The following is a 17,105-nucleotide window of genomic DNA, read 5'->3' on the forward strand; positions in this document are numbered from 1 at the left end:
GTGTAAGATAGTTTCATTTCATGTTCACCTTCTTTGGTATAACAAAGTTTTTGGGTTCTTTTGCAAACTTAAAAACTTGCATATACAATTTCACCTTCATTGTCATGTCCCTGGTTCTTATATACTTTTTTTTTTTTTTGAAGTGAAACAACTTTCATTAAACAGAAGCTGGAACACAGCCATCATTGATACAAGGAGCAACATAACTAGCTGCATTAACAAACAAATGTGTTGGGACATACCCCATCCACACACTAAAGCTAAACATGAAAACTAAGTCAACCAAGATTTGATACACAGAACACAAATACAAATACAAAGAGGCAAATCCTTTCCCATCCTTAGATCCAAACAACCATGCCAAATTCTTCCACATATGATCTATGGCAAAGTTGAAAAGAGAGTCCAAAGTCTTTAAATCTATCCAATTACGGATCATTTCTTTGACTTCTGCAAGCACGGTTCGACTATTAATGGTCTCGAATTTGTCCAAAGTATTCACATGCCTAGAATCAATTTGTTTGGTGGTGAGGATGTTGAGATCAGTGGGTGCCACAAGTAGTTTTGCAATCAAAATTCTGTTCCAGTAAGTTAAGCTCCCTTGGGACATTTCTTCAAACACCATGAAGACATACTTAAAACAAAATAAAATTAACAATAAAACACAAAACAAACCATTAAAAGAGTGGACCAGAGAAACATCAGCAAGCAAGAGATCTAGGTCGCATCCTAGCCATGGTGGTTTTGGTGGAGGGCGGGTGGGTGTCAACCATGAAGGTCGGGGAGCAACCATGAAGGTCGGGGAGCAACCATGAGGGAGAGAGCTTGAAACACTGTTTTCGGATTTGAGATGGGGGAGACAACCATGACAACCCTTTCATTGTTTTGTGGTGGTGGCTCGGGTGGTGGTCGCATAGGCGGAAAGGAAGGCTTAGCGGCGGCTCGTGGTGGAGAAAGGAGATCATTGGTGAGTGAGAAAAATTCTAGAAAAGGATGAAGAGATAGATGAGGGGAAATAAGGATGCTCCTACTACAAGAGGAGGGAAATACCACCAAAGAGGTGGGGGAAGAAACCCACCATGGAGGTGGGGGGAGGCCACCAAACCCTAAGATTTGGGGGGGAATTTTCTAGAGAGAAGAGAGAGCCTCTCTCTCTAGACTTTTACCCGAGGCCTCGCAAAATATGTGTCTGGTTCTTATATACTTACACGTTACCTTACTCATCATATTCAACGAGGATGAGAAATTAAATATCATCCCCGTCCCTGATGGATTTAGGTATCCTCGCCCCATCCTCGTACCTACAATGAATCATTTATCCAGCAATATGCTCATTTTAACATTTATTTCTTTGACCGGATATTTTGTTACTCCTTTGAATATTAATGGAAATTTTTATTAACATGGCAATTCTCAATCATACGGGACGAGTTTGGGTATGGTTCATGATGAATACTTATATATTCGTTACCCGTGTTTTGAAATCTAGGAAAACTCAAACTCAATCAAAGCGGAGAAAAACTGTCAAATATATGTGGGTTCGGGAAGGTAAAGTACGGATTTTATTGTCATGTCTACTCATTTGTCACATAAACATATTAACATGTCAAGTCAATGACATTCAATCCACATCAAACCATAAAATTCGTATCTATGGATGACAAAATGAAACTGAACCGATCTGGTTAACTTTTTATTTTCAACGAAAAAAGTTGAAATTTTAAACCCGACGATGTAAATTGGTTTGTCCCGCTTAACTTTCTGATAAAATGGGGTAGTGTCACGACAGAGTACCACCTTTTAATGTATCAAAAATATAATTTTCTATAAAAACTTGTTTAGAGTTGTTAGACAAATACTCTAATAATAAATTTATGGATATTTTGATATGAACATACATCATTAAAATTATTCGTTTAATAGTAAAAAATTTGAACCGCCAAAGATTTGACATGAGTCCTATAGTATTTTGTTTGTTTGCAATGAATCCTATACATAGAGTATCATTAATTATTTAATCGTAATGGACAAGTAACCGAATCATTCATTCCCAATTTCTCATCACAACTTTCTAGTTATCCCTTCCCCTTTCATATGTCCGAACCTTCCATAAAAACGATCATCAAAGTGTGCCAAAAGATTGAGAGTGAAAGACAAATAAAAGGAAGAATCAAACAAACAATACTTTCCCCATCCACATTGACTATTCTCTCTCCCCCATGCCATTCCTTTTCTTTTTTTTTTTTCAAATAGTATTTTTTGTTATTTGACTCTGTTGAATTGCCAAAAGGGAATATAGAAATAAAAATTTACTATATGTACAGAACATAACCTCGAGATATACAATGTGAGAAAGGGACCGTAAACAAGAATGGCAAAGCACCATGGTTCATGTCAAAAAGTAGCTTTTGCTGGGATACAAACAGGGAGACAAAGACAAAAGCAAGTAAAATTTATAAATATATACGTATGCATTGAGTGTTAACCTTACCCTTTCTAATTAATATTTGCAGCTAGCATGGCAGTGATACTACTGATGACATTCATTTCTCCCCCTATCCGACACACATTTAATGCCGTTTCTTGATTAACAATGCAGGTTTATGGATCATATCACAACCACCTTATTTCTTTTTTTAACCTATGAATCACATCAAAACCCCTCACCCAAAATGTACGTGACCCCTCCTCTTAGTTCTATTATGTCATTCTCTCATAATTCTTCACGCCTTTCCATATAAATTTAAAATTATGTGCTGTATGTTTTTATTTATGAAAAGGGGAAAAATATATCAACTTTTTGGCCCATACTGGGTGGAGCTCAAACACAAAGCATATACATGAAAATGGATACATCATTTAATTGCATATATACAAGGCTGTTTCAATTGCCTAATAAAAGAAAACAATTTGAACGTACCTATCAACAATGCCAATGTCATACAAACCTTTTAGTAATAATAATTCATTTACATTTTACAAAATAATATAAAGAGGAAGTCAAAAATAAAATAAAATAAAATGGGGAAAATTCAAAGGACAAGCTACAAATTAAGCAAATATATTAAAAGAAAATGCACACATTTCTTCCAAAAATTAAGTGTGTATTTAGAATCACACGTTGAGTTTCACAAAATTAAGGTAGCACTTAGCTAATATGATTTTGTTGAAACTCAAAAGTCCAAACTATAGCTTATGGCAAAATCATAATGATACAATGAGATTCTGCCTAACTATAACTGTTAATTCAAACACACTAAATCAGCTTAACTATATTACATTACATACTCCTATATTACTTAATGGAAGAGAAAACATGTTGTCCATGTCCATTCCATGATGTCTTGCTTGTTGAAAAATGTTGATGACTTTACTACCTGTTGTGTAGTGGATTTGGACCTGTAGGAACAACCCTTTTGTCCTCTGATGATGACGTGTTGTTGTAGCAAGAAGACAAGTGTTTTCTTTTGTGGTTGCATTTGTGAACATCATCAAATACTGCCACACTACTACTGTTCTTCTTCTTTGCTCCATCAAACAAATTTCCAACAAAAACTGTTTTCCTTGCTACTGTAGTTGACCCAATACAAGCCCAAAACAAAATGCATATCACAAGTATCACTTCTTGTAATTTCATCTTCACAATCTAAACTTATTTAAAAGATGTATAATATAATACCTAGAAATGTTTTGAGTCAAATAGTGAATATTGGTGGCAAAGAAAATAAAGAGATGAACAAGAAGGAGGGAGAGGAAGCAAAAGGAATTGGTTTATATTGTTAGTAAGGGAAAGAGAGAGTGTTATAAGAATGGGACATTAACTATGGTACCTCGGATATATGCAGTAAAAGACTTTGAATTTGATACATCACATCTCTTTGGTCAGAAATTTCACCAAACCTCATTAATTCACTTCAATTCTATGGTGACAAAATAATAGTAATAGTAATACTATTATTTTAACCAAATGGAATTTTGAACATAAATGGTGAGTGAATTAAGGAGTGAAAAGTGCAACATTCCGTTCCTTAGAATTTGCAACCTAGTTAACAAAAAGGTCCTCTCCTCTAATATCCGATAGATTAGAGAAAATTCTTGTTCAATATGGGGGGAGGTAGCTATGGCTTTACCACGTGATGCTCGAATTAAGGACCATGCTTGAAAAGCTGACACTTATTGAGAGAAAAAAAAAGGAGTTTGCAGGGGAATTAAATGGGTGGTTTTGACTGTAACATTGCATGCATTGAATTTAATTTCATCAATCGACGTTTTGCTTTCGAAACACGTCTTCTTGGCTTATTAGAGTTTGTTTATTTAAGTGCATGTTCTTACATACTTGACGTAAAGTATTTATCAATCTACCAAAAGTATTTGTATGATATAGTAAAGAATTTCTTTTGCAATATCTAAATTTTAAGTAAAGGTCTAGATTTTGAATCTAACTCTGAAGATACAAATATAATATCTCATATCTTTTGAGAGATAACTTTATCGTTCATTACAATCATACTTGACTCATAAGATTAATATTGCGTAAAAGATATTCAATTGAAAAATAAGGTTTTTTTATCAGTTTTGTAAATGATTAATCTTCATATTAGTAGTAGAGTCTCTCTTTTCAATCATCTAAATTTAAAAAATATTTCAACAATTTAAGTTTAATTTCACCCATATCAATGTAAAATTGATGCTGACGCATGTAAATAATATTTAAAATAAAAAAGTGTATAGTAATAACCTCCTTCATTCATGTGACAAACAAGACAACCTGGGATGATAGGTTAACTCAATGGAATTGCCGTTGCTATGAAACGACAGTTGATACTACATTAAAGCCGGCCATTTCTGTTTAGACGGGAAGGTTACTTGCCCATCTTCCTATCTTATCCAACTATTCACACCCCCCTTTCCCACTTTGAAAAGGTGCAAATAAAAAGGTGAAGAGGTCAGCGCTAACAGATACATTACCTTACCTATATGGGTTAGTGTGAGAGTGATGATAAAATATAATTTTATTAATTAATTTATAAAAACACTTTTGAGAATAGCAATTACATTTTATGAAATAAAAAAAAAAAAGTTATGTATAAACATTTAATTTTTTGTTTTACACTGTATATATGTTTTATGTGAAGAAATGAGAAGTAAATATGTGCGAGTGAAATGTTACAAGAAAATAGTAGATATATTGTTCTTCACGTAAAGTAAAACCAAAGATCAGATATTATTCTTAAGATCTGATCTCAAAAATATTAGAAGAGATGGCCGAAGCGGGTGCTACGAAGTTGATGTGGCAATTGATGGTGGTTCTTCACCGAAGTGGGATGTACCAATAAAGGCACCCCAACATTTAAAGTCACACGTGTACATCGTAAATAAATAAGAACTCCTTAAATAAACCACACGTGTATATGACATTTATTTATAATTTTTTAATAAAGTGTTTATTAATGATCTCATGACTTCAACGGTAATACACTAATAGGATTTTAATAGATAGTTCTTAAACAAGTCTCACTATGTGCATATGTATTGTGTCATTTATGTGTGCATTTAAAAAAATTAAAAAGAAATTAAAGATAGTCAGAATAACATGAATTTTAAAGGTAAGACGAACTTATACATATTTTATTTCTCTCTTTTGATTGTGAGACGCGTTAGTTGCTGAGGAGAGAGACCTTATGTAGATGTCGATAACTAATAGGTACCCATTTCAGGTTGATGTCCTTGTTAAGTAAAAGACTCCCTATTGAAGATGTTCTAAAACTTTTTTTTGATATGAGAATGTTTGCATTGGATTGCTTTATTTATATATTTTTGGCTCGCTGCATTAGTACAAAATGTTAGACGGTTACACACTAGTGGCACAAGGGACGAATGATCGTTTGACTACTTGAACGCCCTACATAGGCTCTGAAAGCCTTATTTAGCGTTTCACGACTCTTCACAGGTATAAGAGATCTGAAATTGCATTTTGGCGCCTCATTGGACCTTAACTTTGTGAATGGATTTCAAATTCTAGGATTGGGCCTTCGTCGAATCTATAATAGTAGCCCCCAAGTCATTGTCTTGTTCTTCGAGGCAAGTGCTTAAAGTTTCTAGAGCTCCGAAGTCAACGATTAACTTTGGTTGGTTATTTTAGTTAGACTTGTGCTCCAAGTGATGACCACGTTGGGTGTGACAGAGTCCCAAATTTATGCCTAAGGGTAGCAAGTAAGTTGAAAGAGGATGAGAGGTTAGAATGGTGGCCTGTTGACCTAATCGTTGATTGTTTTGTGAGATTCCTTGAGTAGAGGTAGAGTGACAAGTTTCCTTTGAATTGGTGAGCGAAACATTTTAAGACACCTTCAAGGCAATTAATATTTTAGAAGGATCAATTTGGTCCAAATTGATCGCATGCACTTACGAAGGTTAAGGTTAAACAAATTTGGTCGAAACTAACATTTTGTCCTTCTTTTAGACATAACCATTGTAAACAACATATGCTTTATGGATTGGTCGGTTTCCACTATTATGAGGTGGGTCAAGAAGTATTTGCGAAGTTCCTCACCGCGTTTATCAAGACTACATCCCATAATATAAAAGATAAGCTACCTAAGGTGGGCTACTTAAATTATATTCATTAAAGATGCTCATTGAAAAAAAAAATTGCCTTATGAGACCAACATATTTTGGGTAAGCACATTATGAGACTAAGATCTTGATAGGATTTAGAACAAACATAGCATACTCATTTGCTTTATCTTGTGTCTTGGTTTTATTAGTACTACTACTAAAGACTAAAGATTTGTTAGTAATTGAGTTGACAATCAAATTAAGCACACGCACATCAACATTCATTTTGTTTGATTTTTGTACAAACCTCTATTCCTGGTCATCAGTAGTAGATTAGTAATCTAACCATATAAATATAATAATTGGTCCGTGCATCTCACGTGTAAGATCTAGTCTAGTTTATCATGTTTCCAAATCCAGGTCGCATAGCAACGAAGAACATGACTGAAAATGATTTTCCACAATAACCGTTACCCTGTCGCGACCCTTTTCTTCCTCGCATTGTTCTTTCTCACAATTTTCTTCTATTCATTCTTCTTCTTCTTCTTCAACACAACAACCACTCCTCTCTCTCCTCACACAGATCTCTATCTCCATATCATACCTTCTCTCTCTCCGCCGCCACCACCGCAACAATCCTCCACCACCGTTACCGACATTCAACCTCAACCCTCCATTGGCGGTGCCACTGTCGATGTCGATGATCATGAATCTGTTGATTCCGTTGCTGTTACGAATACAGACGAGGTTGATGATGATGCGATTCTAGCTTTGAAGGAATGCGATTTATACAATGGAACTTGGGTAGAGGATGAAGATTATCCGATTTATGAACCAGGTTCTTGTCCTTACGTTGATGAAGCTTATGATTGCAAAATCAATGGAAGGAATGATACTCATTATACCAAATGGCGCTGGAAACCTCATGGATGTGATCTTCCAAGGTCACTCTCTAATGAATTTCTTAATCGATTTGTTTGTTCCGTTTGTGATGTCATTTTCAACTATTTGCATGTAGCTGTGTTTATGTTTGATTAGTTCATTTGTTCAATGTGATGTTCATAAATAGGATTCAAGTAATTTGGTTTGATTTAGGGATAAAACATGCTGCTACTATTTATTAAACGGTGTTACGTCGCTTAGTTCGATTCAGGTTTATTTCTGCGAGTGGAGGAACAACTTGATAGTTAGTATACAACCCTTGACAATCAAATCACGTTATTGCGCTAGTCATTGTTAAGATTTGAATCCATTAGAGAAGGCTGTTGAATAATCTAAAGAAATTATTTACCATGTTTGCGGTGGATTAAATTAAATTCTGGGTAATATAGAGCCTTGAGTTCAATGTTGGGAAAAAGTGTAAATGTTATCATGATAATAATGAGTGGACAGGGCAAGATGTTGATTAGAAACGAGAAATTGTAAATAAAAGCATTATGCAGAAAGTTGGAGGAGCACTTGTGATGGAAAAGAAGTTACATACCGTCTTAAGTTATTTAGACAGGAATGAAGAATACATGTAAGCGCTGCATTATAGAGGGAAGATTGGATTGGTAGTAGATAGTTCGGTAACTGTTGATAAATGGAGACTAATGAAAACTATATGTCAAATGATTAAGATGGATTTGGATTTAAATGAATTTTTAGTATCATGACTTTAGCTTCAAGCTAATTCAAATTGAAGAGCTCCAGGAATCATACTCAAACCCATGAAAATTGAAAAGCATGATCAACTAGTTAGCCGTGTTCCTTCAAAACTTACTGTGTTTTGCCAGCAATTTTTCAGGAATTGACCATTCTATTTGTGGAAACAATTTTAAACTTGTGGGTACATTTATGAAAAGTTTCAAGCATAGCTTCTTTTGATGTGGTGAGAAAAATTAAGTTGTTGTCTAGCAAATGACAAAAATAGCAAAAGAGTCATAATTCAATAGTGTTTTTCAAACATCTACCCTTTGCTTCTCAGCTGTTAGTAGTTTGCTGTAAAGTTAGTTATTTACATTTTCTCCGTCCACTTCTTTCACATATTACTGTAGGTTTAGTGCCAAGGACTTTTTGGCAAGACTGAAAGGTAAACAACTAATGCTGGTAGGAGATTCTATGAACCGAAACCAATTCGAGTCCATTCTGTGTGTACTTCGTGAAGGCTTGGACAATAAGAGCAAAATGTATGAGATACATGGTCACACAATATCTAAAGGAAGAGGCTACTTTGTTTTCAAATTTGAGGTGATTTTTTTCTTTTACTTTTCAATCATTTTTTGTTTGAAACACTTTTTCTCTTTCAATGAAATGTTGTTATTTAGCAAAAAGTGCCAATTACATGAACTACTTATTATTTTCTTTTAGAAAAAAGTATATTTTTTCAGTAATCTATTCACTTTCTTTGTAAGTTTGTCTCTTCAAGGTTTGATGGGCTTGAATAAAAAATGTTTGCAAATTTTAATCTAGCTTGTGCTATTATTATTATTATATAATTTCGTTTCTTCTCCCAGAAAATGACATTGAATTCATCTCTCTTTGAAGCTATCAGTTCGTAACTTATAAAGTACTGTCTATATTTTGGTAGTTGTATGAAATGTAAAATATGAAAATACTTACAAAATGATTAAGGTAGCTGCACTCCATCATTTCCCTGTGAAAATAATAAAATCTGGATGGGCACACTGCTGTTCATTATGCTAAGATTTTGGAGCGCTTGAGCAGGACTATGATTGTACGGTGTCATTTGTGAGATCTCATTTCCTTGTGAGGGAGGGAGTTCGTATGAATGCACAAGGGAGTTCAAATCCTACATTGTCAATAGATCGGATTGACAAGACGTCCAACCGCTGGAAGAGGGCTGACATTCTCGTCTTCAACACCGGGCACTGGTGGGCTCATGGAAAAACTGCTCGAGGGTTAGGATACAATTATTTCATATTTCATATTTTGATTGTGTACATTCAATTCAGGAAACTGGATGTGCGAGTTTGTTTGTCTCCCCCATGTTTATTGAATTCTAACATGGTCAAAAAATAAAAAGGATTCATCTAAGTATTTGCTGCACTAGACTATTGACCTATATTTGTAACTTCTCTTGGCAACAACGAATGTTCGCACACACTATTCTATCAACCGATTATATGTATTAGGCAAGATTTGACACTGTTGTCTAACATGTTTATCTTGTTAAATTTTGGTTTTTTTCCCTTTCACAAATTAGTTTTTATTCCCTGCTATGTGGTTTGTCTTTCATTCCATAAAATTAACAAGTCGTCTGTCAAAAATAAACAATGGGAATAATTTTTATAATTATATTAAATACTTTGTATGATTTCTGCAGAATAAATTACTATAAAGAAGGTGATTATCTATATCCAAAATTTGATGGAGTTGAGGCATACAGAAAGGCTATAAAGACATGGGGAAAATGGATCGACAATAATATCAATCCAAAAAAGCAGATTGTCTACTATCGTGGATATTCTTCTGCTCATTTCAGGTATCAATGTTTTTTAAGATATTTTTCTGATGCTTCCTTGTCCGTTTTCCAGTTTATTTCTACCGAGGGCCTCGTATTTTGTAAAAATTTTAAAAGATTTAGCTACTTTTAGGTGAAGATTAGAGTGCACTCTAGCGAGAAAATACAGTTATAACTATTGTCTGGAAATCAATGGCTGAGGTTTTATGAAAAGTGAAAACACAGTACACATATAGCAAACCATGAAGTTGAAAATCACTTAGTTGACTTGCAAATCATTAGTTATAATTTCACACTTTTCTATCTAAAATGCACCCTTTCACTTTAGAACGGCTAAATTTAGTAAACGAAATCAAAACCTTATATTCCAACATCATTATGGAGAATAGGAAAGTGGAATAGAGAAATGCTAGCAAGTAGCAGTATACTCTCGAGCACATTTTTTTCAAATAATAAAAAGTATGCTGCTATCATTCCTCAAATAGAAAGGAGAAAAAACTAATTGTACACCACTACTAATTGCTCCATAAGTCATATCATATTGCTGCTGAATCTTTGACAGAGGTGGAGACTGGGACTCAGGTGGGTCATGCTACGGTGAAACTGAACCAGTTTTAAATGGGTCCATCCTGAATAACTATCCTTTGAAAATGAAGATAGTGGAAGAAGTGATCCTGGGAATGAAGGTTCCAGTTAAATTACTAAATGTAACAAAGCTGACTAATTTCCGCAAGGATGGTCACCCATCTGTCTTTGGCAAGAGCATAACAGGTGGAAGGAAAGTCTCCATGAAGCGGCAGGACTGCAGCCATTGGTGTCTTCCTGGGGTACCTGATGCATGGAATGAGCTAATTTATGCCACTTTGGTTTTGCAACAGACAAATTCAAGGAATTGACTTAAAGAGTCCTTTCTTTGCAGGAGTATACTTTTTGTGCAGGAAAGAAAGAAGTAAAGAAGAGAAGGGCAGTTGAGTACAATGGAAAGTGTACCATTAGTTGTATATCATGACAATTCTTCAAACATGAAGAATCAACACAACAGCTGATAGCATGATAAGGCTTTTTCATTGATGGTTAAATTTCCACCCCGTGAATTCAGCAGGATCGTGTTTCATTTCACCTGTAATGGTCTTGATCTCACCCGTAATTTCCACCCCATGAATTCATCAAATGTCTCTTGTACGTTAAAAGCGTAGATAAATTAACCAGGCTTTGGGGTGTAGGGTTCAACCTGATTAGATTTTGATGTACAAGTTTTTTACATTTTATGTAACCTTAACGTCTCTCCATCGGTCTCATTCTCGCACACTCACGATCACTCGATATCTTGTCTTTATCTACTCCATTACGAGATTAGGTATGTCTCTCTCGTCATGACTGCATCTCTATTTTATTTTTCCTGCTTGTTGTCCTTCTCTATTTGCTAATGTCTGTTATATTTAAGTTCTTTTTTTCTTCTTCTCAATATGAAAAAAGCACCGACCTTCGTTATATCTGTTATTTGTGTCTCCCAAGTCCCATGCAATTTTACATTTATTTACTTTTTTGAATTAATAATAACATCTTTTTTTTTCCTATATAAATCAATTAACAATATGTTTTTATTTCCTATATAAGTAAAAATTTATTTCTTATTATCACTTAAAAAGTTCAATCTAAGATCTCAAGCCATCACTACCAAACCAAACCAAGTGGGTTAATAGGCGGACCATGTTTTAGGACTGTCATTTCAAATACGCTTTGTTATCACTGTAAAAGGAAAGGAATTCTGCTCTTTACCCAAATGATTTTGCTCATGCCCAAAGTAAAAGACCTTAATGCCCCTACGCATGTTAAGTCACGCTAGTGCAAATATTAACGTATGTTAACTCACGTTACGTAGGTTAACATGCGTTAGTGTTATTTGTAAAAAAACATCGTGCATGTTAACATGCGTTTGTGTTATTTGTAAAAAAAATTACGTTAACATGCGTTAGTGTAATTTGCACTGGCGTGAGTTAACTCACGTTCATAGCAGAAACAGAAACTGCATTAAATGCATGCAGTAACAGAACAGACTTTTGAAAAGTCTAGAAAGACCCGTAATCACGCCACAGTCATAACTTAACCAAATTACGTCAGTTTAAGTAGTTTATTGGATAATACGACATAATTGATCAAAATTACTTAAAAACATCGTTTTTCTCACAATCACGTAATCACATATAAACGATCCAAACGGTCCAAATTTCATAAATTCGCCGGTAATGACCTGTAATAATTTAAACACACTTAATGACACGTAAACGATCCAAAATAATTCTTTTCATATATTTATATAATATTAGTTACACATTGGCCATAAATATCAAAATTACATAATAGGCCACCAAAAAATATGTCGAGGTGTAATACCACCAAAAAATAGGACGAACACCCACCGACCCAAAAGTGTCATAACCTATCTAACTAGACTAGCGATAGTGCATAATCTTCATCTTCATCCATGACTTCGTTCTCTTGCTTTGGCTTTTCCGGAGTGTCCAAAGTAATAGGATTGTGCTCATTTGTTGGTTTCTTTGGCGGCTTCGGCTCCTTAGACATGAGCTCATCAAAGGCGGCGTTTCTATCCAAAAACTGAAAAAGCCATTGTTCCGCTTCACCAATCTTGTGAGTCATCCACTCCTTAGGAGGAGGTGGTAGAGGACAATTTTCTTTCAACTTCACATGAAGAAAGTGGTCCGAAATCAAGCAAAGGCACATTATGTTGGAATGTGGCTTAAGTGGTGGAGCACTCCGGATTGGAAAATATGTCTCACATGAACTACCCAATTCGGGCAAAGTCAATAGAACAACCGCTCTATTGTAGCAACTAGCAATAATGTGACCCATATCCGGAGTGGTCAACCACTTCTCTAGAGGTGCAATACCGCTTTTACTTGTTGGAGGGTGTAAACCATCCAAGATAAGTTTGTAACGGCTCTCGGTAGCATATATTGGCAAGTAGTCACTCTTGTGAGTTTTCAACTCATTAATAAGTGCATGACGAACCAAAACATGATCATCCTCATGAAATCCCATGTGCCTTGCTACGACTCGGAAACCACAATTATCATCCCCTCTAACATTCACAATGTCTTCAACGTAAGGTCTCATGAGATTTGGAATTTGTGACATGTATGGTATTTGCAAATAAGGTTGTTTTTTTGAAGTAGGAGTTGAAGTTTGTGAGCGGGAGCAAGTGCCAAGACGAGAACCTTTAGTCTTTTGAGACTTACTCTTGGCATGTGAGCATTGACTATCGGGATTTTGAGCATCAATAGTCTCCCACCTAGAGGGGATTCGACCGGTGGACCTCGTTTTCGGTGTAGACTGCACCCTTTTAGGTGCCCCCTTGGTGGCCACCTTTCTTGGAGGTGGCTTCAACATTATTTCCTCCAGAAATCCTAGTTCACGCAACTTGTATTTGATGAAGAGTTTCATCTTGTAAGGGGCCCTCTTGATACGTTCTTGAAAGGCGTCCCATTCCTCCGTAACGGAAAAATTGGCATCAACCTCTTCTCCAATTACACTTAACCTTCGCCAATGAGGGTGTATTTCATCCAAAAGAATAGGCAATTTTTTCTTTCTCTTCTCGGCAAGAATACAAGCACAAGGCAACCCGAACGTTGCCATTTGAACACAACCACAATCTTCTTTAGCAAAGCCGAATCTCCTAGGGCGTTCATATTCTTCATCGATGAAACCCAAAGCGGCCTTAGAGACATACCCCTCCAACTCGGAGAAAAACTTGTTTTTTTTTGTATTTGTGCACCATGACGGTTTTGCTCCTCCCAAAACTCCCATGTATCTCACCGAATTGGTTTTTCAACATTTTGTCTATTTCATCCCAACATGTTGCCAAATCTCCCACACTACTCCTCAAGTATCTTTTCAATTGTGCATGAGCCGATTCAACAATGTTGGTGCTCTTACACCCTAGATGCAAGTATGTATTCGTCCATGCCTTCACAAAATGCTTCTTAAGGGGCAAAACGGTTTCCTCAACATATTTAACATACAATGGAAACGGTCCGCATACCTCATCTTTGAATGTCAACCATGCAATTGCAAATGAATCCTCCGTAAGAGAGTTAACCACATCTCTCCAAGCACTCACTATTTTCTTAACAAGCTCACATTGCTTGTCATCATCCGCTTCCTTTGCTTATTTGGCAACAACTTTTCCTTTTCCTTTCGAAGGGTTGGCATTGACTTTACAATCCGTGATGCACCTAGATCTTACATTCTTCTCAATATGAAAATAGCAAAGTACATGGTCCGTTTTAGGGAGAACTTCGGCAACGACTTTCATCAAAGCGGAGTCCCTATCCGTGACAATCACCTTAGGCATGTTGTGTTTTGAGGTCAAAAGACCAACCAACATCTCAAGTGTCCATATGAAGTTATTCTCTCTTTCAAAGGAAAGAAAGGCAAACGCAACCGAATAGGTCAATTTGGTAGAGGTGACACCAACAATCTCAAATAATGGCATTTGGTATGTATTGGTTTTGTAGGTCGAGTCCATGACCAAAACGGTGGGAAAAGTGTTGAGCATATCAATTGAATCCGGATGAGCAAAGAATAAATCTTCAAGAGTGGTTTCCTCGCTATTTGCTCTTGTGAAATAGACATACCGATGCTTCTCCAACTTTGTAATCAAGTATTGCAACTTGGTCTTTTCCTCTCTTTGCCCCTTGCACCATCTAGTTCGTGCATTATACACTTGCTTGATGACTGTCAAACTTTCTTTGTTTTTTTCCTTCAAATCCGTGAGAATATTCCTAGGCTTTGCCAAGCTCTTTGTCATGTCGATAACTCTTTGCTTCTCATCCCCTTTTAGTCGACCCACAAGAAGGTGGCCGGATAACTTTGGCGCCAAGTCATGGTTGTGAACTCCACAAAGCATTGCAATCCACCATTCTTGTATTTTTTTTTCAAAGAAGCATTTCAGCCTAAACGGACAATTGCACTTCCTTGAACCCGTGCCTTCAAGCTTCGGTTTCTTCCTCGTCTTAGGTGGCTTGTATTCACCACTCCTCTCACATTGCATCGTCATGTATGGCGCTATTGTACTAGATTTATCTATAGAAATAGTAAATCCCGCCCTAGTCGCTTGTCGACGAACCCAACCAAGCAATTCTTCTCGATCTTTCCATCTCTCGTTTGTTGTAAAAAATGAACCGGTGTTTTCTTCAATAACACGAACACCGGTAGGTACCGGTTTAGGCTTCTCTTCAAAGTTACCGGTAGGTACCGGGTTTGCTTGATTGTGAAGTATGTGAGCTTCAACTTGAAAAGGAATTTTCACTTTAAACTTCACATCATTGGTTGGTTTGACTACGCCGGAAGCTTCACCGGAAGCTTTGTTTTTGCCCGGTTTGGGCTCAACGCCATCCTCCGCCACATGTTCAACCATGCCACTCAATGTCTACTCAATAAAAAAATAAAGAAAAAGTAAATAAATGACTTGTGCGGCAAGCAAAGCAAGTAAAAAAAAGTGGCACAAAATTTCAAAAGCTGAGCAACAGACTGAGCAACACACTAGCGTGAGTTAACTCACGCTAGTGTTATCTTCCTGCGCAAGTTAACATGCGCAACACTTACAACTAGCGTGAGTTAACTCACGCTCAGCCCTAGCACCTACTGAACAAAATGACGTGACAGGTAAAAAAACAAGGAAAATAGGATGAGTTTTGGTGATACATTACCTGTTCTTTGATGCTTGATGAGCGTAGAAACTTGCTTCCTGACGATTTGCAATGATTTGGAGTGAAGATTATGACCCAAAAATTCGCACTTTTTGGGTTTTTGGAGGTGGAGGGAAAGAAAAAAAGGTGCTTTGTGCTTGCCTGCTGAGTTTTGAGCGAAACATATTACTTAGTGTGAGTTAACTCACGCTACGCAAGTTAAGTTGCGTAGGGGCAGTTTGGTATTTTACTTTGAGAATGAGCGAAACGATTTGGATAAAGAGCAGAATTCAAAGGAAAGAAGAAAAAAACTCTATCATCATAAATTATTCATACTAGATAAACTTCCCATTTCATATCGGTGTGATGAAATTAATCACTTTTTAAAATCATTTCACTTTTTTTTATAGGATATATGTTTTACCAAATGAATTGTTGGATTGAGACTTTATACGGAAAATTTCATTAACTTATAATTAGAAAAGGTTAAATTAAGTTTGATAGAAAAAGGTCAAATTCAAAGAGTTAAATTAATTCCTTCAAAAAGAAAAAGAGTTAAATTAACTTTTATCCGCAGAACTAGTCAAGAAATATAATCTTCCACAAGAAATATAAACTAGGAATTTTCATAATCAGATTTTCAACAATGCCTTGGTGTCTTTCACACCATTATGACCCACACACAAATCTTGAAGATGTTATTAAATTGCAGTGCAATGCCAATGGAGTTGGTGGAAGCTGATGAAAGAGATGACCAAATGATTGGTGTCCTGTGATTGTTTATTAAAATACAAATCTTGTATTTTCTTCATCAGGGTGGGTCTTGTTTTCATGGCGTATAGGAAAAACATTGTGTTAAAAATAGTGAAATAGACAAAAAGGCAATCTAACTTTTAGTAATATAATTTTTTTTGAAAACTATTAGAGATATAAATTAAAAATGAGGTTACAACATGAACAAAAGTCAAATTTTATTTCCTTAAAAAAAGTCAAATTTTATGTGTAAAGATTTTATTTTATTTTGACAGATGGTAGGGAAAACTTTGCTTAGATGCCAAGGAAGAAATCCCAATCTCATGCACTTTGTCAAAAATAAAATAAGAAAATCAACTTGTCTCAAAATTTTGTACCGTGGGAATGGGGTCCGACAGATATCATTATCATGTTGGAATAATTTTGAGGCAAATAGTTGAAATATCTGTTATTTTATCTGCATTTTTTTTACTATGGAATAGTTCATCTGCAAAAAATTTCTTGAGTAGGAATATTATTTAGAAAATTTAGTTTTTAATATAATATTAATATATTTTCATTTAAATAAATAGCAAAAAGACATATAAAAGGAACACAATTTTTATTCCGATGAAAAGATACCTCTC

At 35.6% G+C, this 17,105-nt stretch overlaps 3 protein-coding genes across 4 annotated transcripts; 1 reads left to right on the top strand and 2 right to left on the bottom strand.

The window, feature by feature from the left end:
• Positions 1–6,985: 6,985 nt before the first annotated feature.
• Positions 6,986–11,509, top strand: TBL5 (TRICHOME BIREFRINGENCE-LIKE 5). 2 transcript variants are annotated; one of them, XM_085731731.1, is made up of 6 exons: positions 6,986–7,499; positions 8,592–8,784; positions 9,262–9,455; positions 9,881–10,039; positions 10,581–10,845; positions 10,938–11,509. In XM_085731731.1, exons 1-6 carry the CDS (start codon positions 7,006–7,008, stop codon positions 11,025–11,027), a joined length of 1,395 nt encoding a protein of 464 aa, XP_085587857.1. In that variant the 5' UTR covers positions 6,986–7,005; the 3' UTR covers positions 11,028–11,509. The 2 variants fall into 2 exon arrangements, with proteins under 2 accessions (XP_085587857.1, XP_085587858.1); XM_085731732.1 differs by having other exon boundaries at positions 10,581–11,509.
• Positions 11,510–12,466: 957 nt separating this feature from the next.
• On the bottom strand, positions 12,467–13,843 carry LOC146903030 (uncharacterized). The gene has a single exon (XM_085737190.1). It carries the CDS (start codon positions 13,841–13,843, stop codon positions 12,467–12,469), a length of 1,377 nt encoding a protein of 458 aa, XP_085593316.1.
• A 361-nt stretch (positions 13,844–14,204) lies between these two features.
• Positions 14,205–15,455, bottom strand: LOC146903031 (protein FAR1-RELATED SEQUENCE 5-like). The gene is made up of 2 exons (XM_085737191.1): positions 15,020–15,455; positions 14,205–14,932 (listed from the first exon to the last, which is right to left on the bottom strand). Exons 1-2 carry the CDS (start codon positions 15,453–15,455, stop codon positions 14,205–14,207), a joined length of 1,164 nt encoding a protein of 387 aa, XP_085593317.1.
• Between the last annotated feature and the right edge of the window lie 1,650 nt (positions 15,456–17,105).

The sequence above is a fragment of the Medicago sativa genome, chromosome 8 (genome assembly GCF_051527215.1).
Source record: "Medicago sativa cultivar Bolivia chromosome 8, Bolivia_mono, whole genome shotgun sequence".
NCBI lineage: Eukaryota > Viridiplantae > Streptophyta > Magnoliopsida > Fabales > Fabaceae > Medicago > Medicago sativa.

Coding starts and splice junctions, on each gene's coding strand:
- LOC146903031 (XM_085737191.1), bottom strand. CDS start 15,455: ATGGTTGAACATGTGGCGGAGGATGGCGTTGAGCCCAAACCGGGCAAA. Junction 14,933..15,019: donor ACCGAAGCTTGAAGGCACGG/GTTCAAGGAAGT, acceptor TGCTTTGTGGAG/TTCACAACCATGACTTGGCG.
- LOC146903030 (XM_085737190.1), bottom strand. CDS start 13,843: ATGGGAGTTTTGGGAGGAGCAAAACCGTCATGGTGCACAAATACAAAA.
- TBL5 (XM_085731731.1), top strand. CDS start 7,006: ATGATTTTCCACAATAACCGTTACCCTGTCGCGACCCTTTTCTTCCTC. Junction 9,456..9,880: donor CATGGAAAAACTGCTCGAGG/GTTAGGATACAA, acceptor TGATTTCTGCAG/AATAAATTACTATAAAGAAG. Junction 10,846..10,937: donor GCCATTGGTGTCTTCCTGGG/GTACCTGATGCA, acceptor CTTTCTTTGCAG/GAGTATACTTTTTGTGCAGG.